The sequence below is a fragment of the Pseudochaenichthys georgianus genome, chromosome 4 (genome assembly GCF_902827115.2).
Source record: "Pseudochaenichthys georgianus chromosome 4, fPseGeo1.2, whole genome shotgun sequence".
Classification (NCBI taxonomy): Eukaryota; Metazoa; Chordata; class Actinopteri; order Perciformes; family Channichthyidae; genus Pseudochaenichthys; species Pseudochaenichthys georgianus.
Genome location: NC_047506.1, coordinates 44,803,107 through 44,812,635, shown reverse-complemented (window position 1 = coordinate 44,812,635; position 9,529 = coordinate 44,803,107). Strand labels below are relative to the sequence as shown.

The 9,529-nt window shown below is 45.2% G+C and overlaps 1 protein-coding gene across 4 annotated transcripts in view; it reads right to left on the bottom strand.

Annotated features, from left to right (window-relative positions):
- Positions 1 to 39: 39 nt before the first annotated feature.
- Positions 40 to 9,529, bottom strand: part of apc2 (APC regulator of WNT signaling pathway 2) — a 64,250-nt gene continuing 54,760 nt past the window's right edge. For all 4 annotated transcript variants that reach the window (XM_034081559.2, XM_034081558.1, XM_071202955.1 and 1 more), the window contains one exon: positions 40 to 8,723. In XM_034081559.2, the coding sequence (XP_033937450.1) occupies positions 3,206 to 8,723 (5,518 nt within the window). In that variant the 3' untranslated portion in view covers positions 40 to 3,205. The remainder of the gene's footprint in view (positions 8,724 to 9,529) is intronic.

The following is a 9,529-nucleotide window of genomic DNA, read 5'->3' as shown; positions in this document are numbered from 1 at the left end:
CTTCAGCAGTTTGAAGAAAGTGGACCCAGAGTTCTGATGAAACATGTCATTTTTTATTTGATGAAAACATTTATTATGACACAGTTCTGCTGCTTGGCCTATTTCACATGGCACCGTGACTCCTCGGGGCCGCCATCATGAGTGACACGAGACATGAGCCCAATGACTTTCCACACAATGTAACTTTCAAGAGACCTTATAATGTATCTAATATTTAATTCCATAACACATTTTCACAGTGAATTGGAAAACGCTGAATGCAGAGTGCTCGTGTTTTATTTAAAACCTCTGGATTTGGACATGAACAATCGTGTTCAAGGCTGCTGCCAGTGATGGTGGACTAACTCCCAGGACCCTTCTGGTGGCTTTTGAACACGGAAACTAACCCGCTGTCTTTTCACTCTTCGACCTAATCTTTATTTGTAGTTGCTGTTAAAGTGATTCTCAAACCCAAAATCTGTCTTGATAAGTATCAAACAAACTGTTTACAAATCCTCATTTCAAGCCTTTAATTATGGGTTCAAATAAGGAACACAAATATTTTAAATGTGTGAAATACATGTTTAGGAACCTGTTGACTCCTGGGGCTTCCCTTTGATCTGGTTACAGATGAAACAAAAGTACATTTCTTACAGTCTACAGGTGTAGTGGTTTAGAGTCACAGCAGTCCTGTCTGCAGGTGTGTATATAATGTCACATTAGACACATATTCACACGTACTCCCAAGCTGCTGTGACTCAGGACAGCTGTGTTGGAGCTATCACCTTTTTGACTGAAATAGATATGTGTGTGCGTGCTGTGATAACACTATGTTTACATGCACATTGATATCAACATTTCAAATAATTGATAGATTAGGAAACTAAAGTTGATCACTCAAACTTGACCCAAGTACCTTAGCTTTGACAGAACTATCACACCATATATCAAGGCTGAGGTACGTAGGCCAAATCATTCTACTCTGCCTACAGAAAATGTGTGTCTATGTTTAAAGTCAGTGTCAGCTTTAAGTCTGTACTCAGATCAAGCCCCTTTGTCTCTGTTTATATCATCTGTCTACCCATTTTCTACAACTGCACTTTTAAACTCGGACTACTCAGGCATAGTTTTTACAAAAGGTAATGCCCAATGAGATCGTTTCTAAATGAACTTAATCAAACCCACCAGGTGATTGATACTCACAGGATAACAGATGTCAGGGCTGTTCACCGCTGGCTCATCGTTTTCTACATCCTTTTTCCATTTTGGAAAAACACTGATTATAAGTATGTTTCTGTCGGTGCAGAATACACCCTTCTTGGTACAAGACTAAAATGCCATGTTCTTGTAATGGCGGCACTAACTAGCAGCCACAGACACGTGATCACTTTAACAATAGTTCATTGTGTTCCTTGAGCCTCAGAACATGGGTCGAGAGTCGAGACACATTATGTGTTCATGTGTCTGCAGTAACGGCTGAGAGAGTGAGAGGAGTAAAGAGAGTGAGAGGAGTAAACACATGTTAGGGTAACAGGCTCACTCATTTGGAACTTTGTAACACAGCTAATCGTTTTCTACACAATTCTTCCAATCTAGAAAAGCTGATTGGAAGTATATTCCAGGGGGGTGCAGGATACCCACTAGAGTAGACTATATATCATTTAAATGGCCAGGGGGACCTGACGTTTTGCTTAACTGTATATGCTTTGGAAATCCAGTAGGTTCAGTGAGGTGATAATAAACCTTGTGTTATGAACAATGGCCCCTTTCGGCAGATGAAGGATGAATGCTAGTTCTGTCTTTTGTCTTCCAGCAGCACACGTGGAGGAGCCATGTTACAACAACAGAGAATACTCATTGTCTTAATATTCAACTTCTTCTCAACCTATCACTACTTTACAGCAACACAGTTAAGCGGATATTAACAAGTTATAAAGATGTGTGTAAGGACACACGTCCACTGACTCAAAGCCGCCCCTTCACTGGATGAAACCGTTGTGTTTCTGGACGAGGAATACTCAACAGCAGTAATGCCTGAATATAGAATCAGACATAACAATGGTGTCGTGTTATTAGATGAAGAGAAGCATGTCGTCACTTTGTTTAGCTCTGCTGACAGTTGATACCAGTATATGTCTTTCCAGCAGATGGCTAGTAATGCTGTTGTCTAGAAATAATGTTACCTCTGAATAACAACTGAATTGTCCCTCCACAATGTTACAGGTGCGTGTACACAGCCAATGATATACAGTATAGATGCATGCTGTCATCGAGCAACAGATTATTCTGCCCACAAGGAAGCTTTGGAGATTTTGTATATCTGTGTTTTGTTTACAAAACTGATTAAGACAACGAGTACAGGAGAGAGTAAATACCAGCTAATGTACACTAATAAAACTAAAGTCAAACAGCTGCCTCAAAAAAGGTTTTTTTCTCATTAAAAATATTTAAATACATATTGCAAAATGTTTAGCTTTTGAATTTAGAATTGTTCATACCGTTAACCTGTAATACACATCGATATCATTCCGAAATCACTATATCATCTAAATAAGGTAATTGCACTGTTAATCCGAAGTGTTTTCTTAAATGTAGCCCCAGACCTACTGGAGAAATATGGAGACAAAGAAGACAAGCAGTGTATTATAGTTCAGTCGATTAGGATTAAGAGGCCCAAAGCATGGATTAACTGTGTGTAAACAATGCTTAACATTTCAGTGTATTGGCGTCATGTGTGAGAGTCTGTCAACAGTCATCCACGGTTTGTATATGTTCAGGTAAAAGTCCAGCTGAGTAATCCTTCAAGAATTTGCATAATATTGTTCTTTTATCGATTCCGTCCAGAAAACCGATGTGCTGAAATCAAGTTAATTGTCTTTTGCTTCATGTTTTCACTACGTTTCTAACAGGCAAGGATTATTCTACAAATACAAAAAAAGTACAAAAAGATGCACTTCCTTTTCATGTGAGATGTTTCTCTGAAGTGCATTGTTATCTCTGGTCTGTTCTGGTCCGACCTCTCTTAAAGCATACATCCAACCGTGTATGAATGGTAGATGGAAGCTTTGATCAATTGTTCAGAGAGAAAGACTTGAATGCAGTGAATAGGGAAAGTAAAGGGTAAAAACCCGAGGTATATGGGCCACACACTCCCAGACTGTCCACCTGAGTTCCATCCAGGATCACAGCAGAGTAATCCATGTCGTCCAGTAGTCCACTAAACGTCTTACGACTCACTTTTCCCCCCAGACTTCTCGCTGATCGAGGCTCTCTGGCTCGGCATGTCTTGTGGGGTGCAGGACATGGGGCTTGGAGTATAATTAAATGGAGTGATACGGGCGGCCTTGCTGGGGGATCCTTGGCGGAAATGGACAACTCCACTGACGTGGGAATCAGACGTTCCTGTGGAGACAGTACTGTGGCTCCTCGGGGACACGTCAGAGTCTCCATCCTGCAGGCTGCTCCCAGAGGTTGAACTGATCTTCTTAAGTAGAGCAAAGCGTGACACTTCCTCTGAAATCACCTGAGCTGCTTCAACCGTTGGAGAGGTGCTTGAGTTGGTCTTGTTGTTTGTAAAATCCTCTGTCTGGACTGTGGCATCGCTTGTCTTGCGAGACGCAAGTAGAATAGTTGGCAGTTTCCCTAGCAGAGCCAGTGGCTTCGGCTGGTCCCCGTCGGGAGAAGTCACCAGAGGCAACGCATTCTCTGGCAGAGTGCTTCTCAAGATCTGAGACACGTCTTCATCCCTGATCCTCCTCCAGGTGACTCTTTCATTCAGCCGTGAAGCAGACCTCTGCACTTTCTTCTTTGTGTCATCCTCGCTCTTTGCTCTTCCGCTTGAGTCCGATGAGGACGACCGGAGGGAGGAGCGGCTCGTCACCCGGCTCAGTATGTTTAGGCTTGGCGATGAAGCATGACGTTTAAAGTTATCCTTGTCTTGCTGCTGCTTGGGTCCAGACACTCTGCCGGGCCCGTTTCGCTGAGCCAACCGGCACGGGCTTTCAGAAGTGGTTCTCCTGGATGGGCGTTTTGCAGACCGGTCTCTTTCACTGGAGATGGCTCTGGAGACGGCTGCACTCTGCTTCTGAAGGCGGTCTGACCTCTGCCCTGTTTGTCTTTGATCCTTCACTTGCACCCGTCTGGGAGTTTGCACAGATACCTTTAGTTCCTGACAGCGTGATGAGCAAAGGAAGACAGCTGTAGCTCCAGGATTTGTTCTGCGCGGGGATCCATTTTGATATCCTGACATGTTGCGTGCTGAGTTATCACGTCTCAGCGCGTTCTGTGATTCCTTAATGAAAGTCAGCTGTCTCAAAAAGCCATTGCGCTCAGACTCAGCAGCACTTGAGTGGACAGAAGTCATCCTGACCAGTCCAAAACCATTGGCTGGTGCCACACGTTTGCCATTGACCTGATTGATTGGTGTGGTGGTTGTCTTGTTAGTTACTAGAGGTGACAGAGGTCTTGGCCTGACTGCATTTTGCATAAAAGGAATTCGGACAGGAGACTTTTGAGTTTTAGGGGGTGCAGACTTTTCATGTTGTTTCATAACAGGAGAGCGTCCCTTTCTCTCTGGGGAGTGTGTAGCCGGCGGGCTACTAGGTAATGAGGCGTTCTTCTTCTGGTTGGCTTTATTTGTTTGAGTCGGGGATGTTATCTTCTTCTGTGACTGCTTAGATAGTGTGGAGCTTTGTGAGGATCCAGAGGATGAACTTTTTGGTATCCTTGGAGGTGGCGTGGAGCTTCTCTTTGGCAAAGATAGTTCAATATCCTGGGGCCGACCTAATCTGTGAAGGCTCTTCGATCTGTGCTGAGCGAGCTTTGGGTTCTTTGGAGCATCTGTCTTGGTTGTTATTGTTCTAGGAGCAGGTATTTGTGATGGAGCCGTCTCCTTCTTCGGTGTATAGATCACTGTCCTGCCTCTGAACACCATGGGTAGGTTTGGAACTGGCTTGCGCTGCGCAAAGTCAAGAGGTTTATTTGCCTTTTTATCTTTAGCAAACTTCCTTTCTTTGGGTGTAAAGCTGGATGTTGACATAAACGACAGGACTGATTCAGTCTCTTCAGAGGATGGGTCCTGAGACCTTGATGCCTGCAACCCGGTGACAACACAATTAGCACCTTCTTGTATGGCTCTCCATTCAACACTATTGAGGTCTGAATCTTTATCCCATGCTGTATCATCACTATCCATTTCCTCATCCATATCCATTTCCTCATCCATGTTCCACCCGTCAGAGGTCTTTTGTTTTTTAGTATTTTCTGCTTTTTTCTTTCTGGCAGCAAGCCGTCTTCTCTGCCTCGGCATGGCGGATGTGATGCATTTCTGAAGAAGGTCATCCTCTGAATCCATGCTGACAGAGCTCGGCGAGCTTGGATCTTCGTATTGGCTGTGAATGTTTATAGTCTTTGTTTGTTTCATCGTATTCAGTGTTTTGTTGTGTCTGTTTTTGTACCATATTTTATGGGCTTTTGATTTATGAGGCACACACTCAGCGTCACTCAGTGAGCTAAGTGAAGAGCTGAGCGAGTAACATGCCAGTGATTCATCCTTAATCAGATGTTGTTTTATCCTTTGAAATCCTCTTGAAATTGCTTGGGAATTATCAACACTGCCGATATTTGTCATGCTCCGGGAGAGAGTGTTTCTACTTTCTTCCCTGATTTGTTTTCTGCTTGTTTGTTTGAGTGCTTCCTTTTTATCATCACAGAAGCTGTTACTGTCCTCGGAAGATTGTGTCTTTTGCCGAAAGACTGTTTTCCCTTTCTGTGATCGAACATTTAGGTTACCTTCTTTGTTTTGCTTAATGACGGGCAACTCCAGTTTGGTGGCCGTACCTTGACCGTGCCTATTGTTTTGCTGGTTTGGTGACTTATCCCGCTTTCTTTGGTTTGCCACCCTATCGGCTACCTCTTTGCTCTGCAACAGCACCCTCTGCGTCGGAACGATGTGTTTGCTTGTTCGATTCATTTGTATCTCTGGTGGGTAGTTCATCTTGTTGGGTTTATGGAAGTGTGAGAATATCTTCAAGTCTTCTATCCTCTTTGCCTCATCGTCAAGCAATTCCTGTTTGTTTATACCCTTAGCTGTGCAGTCGTTAGCTCCCCTCTCCCTTACTGAATACTGAAGTGTGTCATCACTCAGGGATGTCGTGCTGGAGAAGTTGACTGGCGTGCCTTCTGCTGAATCAGTGAAGGACGAATCGTCAAGTATGAAGTCCTTTTGGGGGATGACGAATCTCCTTCCAGGACACATTTGGGTTTTGCCATTTGGAAGCATCATGTACACCGGAATCTGTTTCCGGATCTGATAATTGAGAATATGAGGAGGGATGGTGGTCATCGACGAAGGTCTCACTTGTCTGAACTTGGAGGGCATTGCTGAGTTGATGCATTCCTTTAAGATCTCGATGTCGTCATCTGAGTTGCCCTCACTATATCTCTCACCATGGTCAAAGCCGTGCTCATGCTCATCGGGGAAAGGAAGGTCTGTGTCATGTTGCTGGAGTAGGGGCGTCAATTTCAGCTCCACATCTTTCTGTATGTAGTGTTCGTGAAGAGGCAGTGCACTCAAGCTCGAAGCACAAGAGAAGTTTTCAGTTGGCTTTTCCACTGTAAAGTAGATCATAGTGTCCAAGTCGGGAGGAAGGTTAAACCTCTCCTTGGAGTCTGCAATCTCCATGAACCTCCGCAGGCTGCTTTCCCATTGACCTGCACTTCCTGCGGCCTGTGTTTCTTGTTCATTGGACTCAATGCAGCATGGAGTTTTACTTCGACTCGGAGGCATGGTTTGACCCGGGCTGTCAGGTAGATCGCTAGGGCTGATTGTTCCATCAATCATCTCACTGCATGGGTCACTTTGGATTGAGCTGGCAATAGAAGGAGACTCAAAACTACCCAGGGAACTGACTGAGCTACAGCGACTCATTATCAGGGGGGTCTCGTGGATGTAGTTTTCAGATGAACTTGATGGAGATCTGTCTTCAGGTATGGCTGGAGAAGCTCCTCTCAGGAACACCTTTTCCCGTTTGGCAGGACAGGGCATCTCCATGGGATCTGTCTCTTTGCTGGGGAATGTCTTTGAGTCAGTCATTAGCAGCTGACTGTCACTCAGATCCTCCAAGGTCTCATCCTCTTCAGCTCGTTTCCCCTCTTCCTCATCTTCTACTTCAAGTATTTCTAATGACGAGTCACTCTCTAGCTCATTTTCACTTTGTCCATCCAGTGCTCCGTCGCCAGAAGAGAGGGAGGAGAGTGAACTGCAGCGGGAGAAGCAGATTGGGGTGTTCTCCACCGAGTATTTCTGGATGGTCTCCATCGCCCCAATAGTGGGGCTTCTGGTGGATGCCATTGGAGAACATTTAGTAATACTCGCCCCAGTCATCACGGTAGGTACCCATGCTTGCCTCCTTGTTGCTTGGGCAGCCTGTACATTGACTGCTGTCTTTGCTGCACCACATTTAGCCACACTCTGAAGAAGTGGAACCTGGTGATAAGAAGGAGACAGTTGAATTGAAGTCATGCTGACATCAGAGGAGAGTTTAGTGCAAGCACTGACAGGCGTTTGCACAGGTTGATCCAGCTCTTCACCTCTTGCATCTGTGTTGTCCACAGAATCTCTCTCCGGAATGTATTGATGGTTAGTCTCATTCAGTGCAGACGCTCCAACATTGAAGTAATCTTGATGGGCCACCTTGAGATCAAGCTGGTTGGGACGCTGTTGCATTGTTAGAGGCTTTGGAGCAGGTCGCATATGGTCTTTGCTTCCACAGTAGCCATCACTGGTGCTTCCACTGTTCAGGCTGTCTGTTGATACATTGGTGTTGGCCGTTTTGAGGCGCAAGAGGGCATGGGCTCGACTGAGCCGCTCCCGGTGGGCCAAGCGGCTGGTTTCGGAGAGACGGCAAGGGGAGCATGATTTGGCACAGGCTTCATTTAGTTCATCCAGCCCATAAGGCCAGTCCGCCAAGTGGTCTTCAGAGCTGAGGCTAAAACTGTCCTCTGATGATGTTTGCATGGTGATGTCCTCCACTAACCTGTCTATCTTGGCAACCGTGTTGGTGATCTTTTTGGCCAGCTTCTCTGCAGCAGCAGATACCAGATCTTCAGGAGGAGCTTGTCTCTTCTGGACCATCTGAGGGATGTCTACGTCTCTCTCAGGTTCGCTGTCCCTCTTGCGTGGTTGGTTTTGCAGGAAGTTAGAGTTTGTAAGGAACATAGAGAGCATGGAGAAGCTCCCAGTGTCCAGGCTGCTGGAGACGTTGGGTGCCTCGTCATCATCAAAACAACCAGAATCAGATGCATAGTCCTTTGCCAGACTCTCAATGTGGCGTAGCGGCTTGTTAAGTGTCAGATTCTTGGGGCTTTGTTTCTCCAGGGTGTCAAAAGTCTCTGCAAGGTGTTTGGCATCCAGCTCTGCCTCCAGAGCCTTCTGTTTCCTCATGTAGAGGGACGGCATGCAGGACCCAGGGGACACTACGGCAGCATCCTTATACTTTAGGGGTCGATTTGTGAGGAGATTCCTTAAGGCTGCAGCGCTGCCCATGGCTATCATCTTGTGCTTGGAGTGGATAAGGTTGCGCAGCATGCTAACTGCACCAAGATCCCAGAGCAGCTCCTGGTCTTTGGGACTACGGGCAGAGAGGTTCCAGAGAGTTCCGCAGGCGTTGCTCACTATTGTCAGACTGTGGGAGCGCAGGTGCTGCAGCAGAGTCTGGAGGCAGTTGTGGTCCCTGAGGATTTGCCTTGAAGGAAGAAAGCAAAATACATTTTAATATAATTATTATCTGCACCTGAAGCAATTACTTGGTACAGAACATTTTACCCCAATGAACTACATGAGTAGGTTGACTAGAACACTCTGTTCTCTATTTAACAAACAATAATGTAACTGGCAAGAATCCCGTCAGACAGTTTTTCAATTGATTTCTTAAGAAATTGATTAAATACATACTTAAAAAAAAGTGCAGCACTGTTTCAAAAAGCAATGTTTGAGTGGCACAATCTCGTGTTGTATTAAAACGTAAGAACCAGAGATTGATTATCTTTAATTTTTTAGAATTTTCAAATACATCTTCAGGCTTCATTAGCAGATGGCATTTACTCTGAGACATCTCTGACTAAAGCAGAGGTCGCGTTAACCGAATATTTTCCGTATATGACGATTTTTTTGTAACAATGACGGAAAAATCTGAAAGCAGTCCGTCATTTTGACAGATTAGAACAAACTCAGAACAGCGCCAAAGTTTCCCCCCAGCGAGGCTCTTGTGGTATGCCGTGTTATGCACGCCCGCCCAAAAGGAAATGATACCGTTTCCAAACCTAACTTCGCCGTACAGATCAATACATGTCTGTGGGTTTTGGCTTTACGCTGTGCGCGCTCCTGCGAGGTGCAGTGGGCATGCATAACACGCCCCCCCCGTCAGAGTTGTGTAAAGGCCGACGAGTAATGTTACGATCCTGTCCGTCAAAATGATGTCTAAAAAAAAAAGTCTAGAACAACCTCTGGACTAAAGACCATTAGCTGTTGTTGAGGGCTCAAGAAAAACTC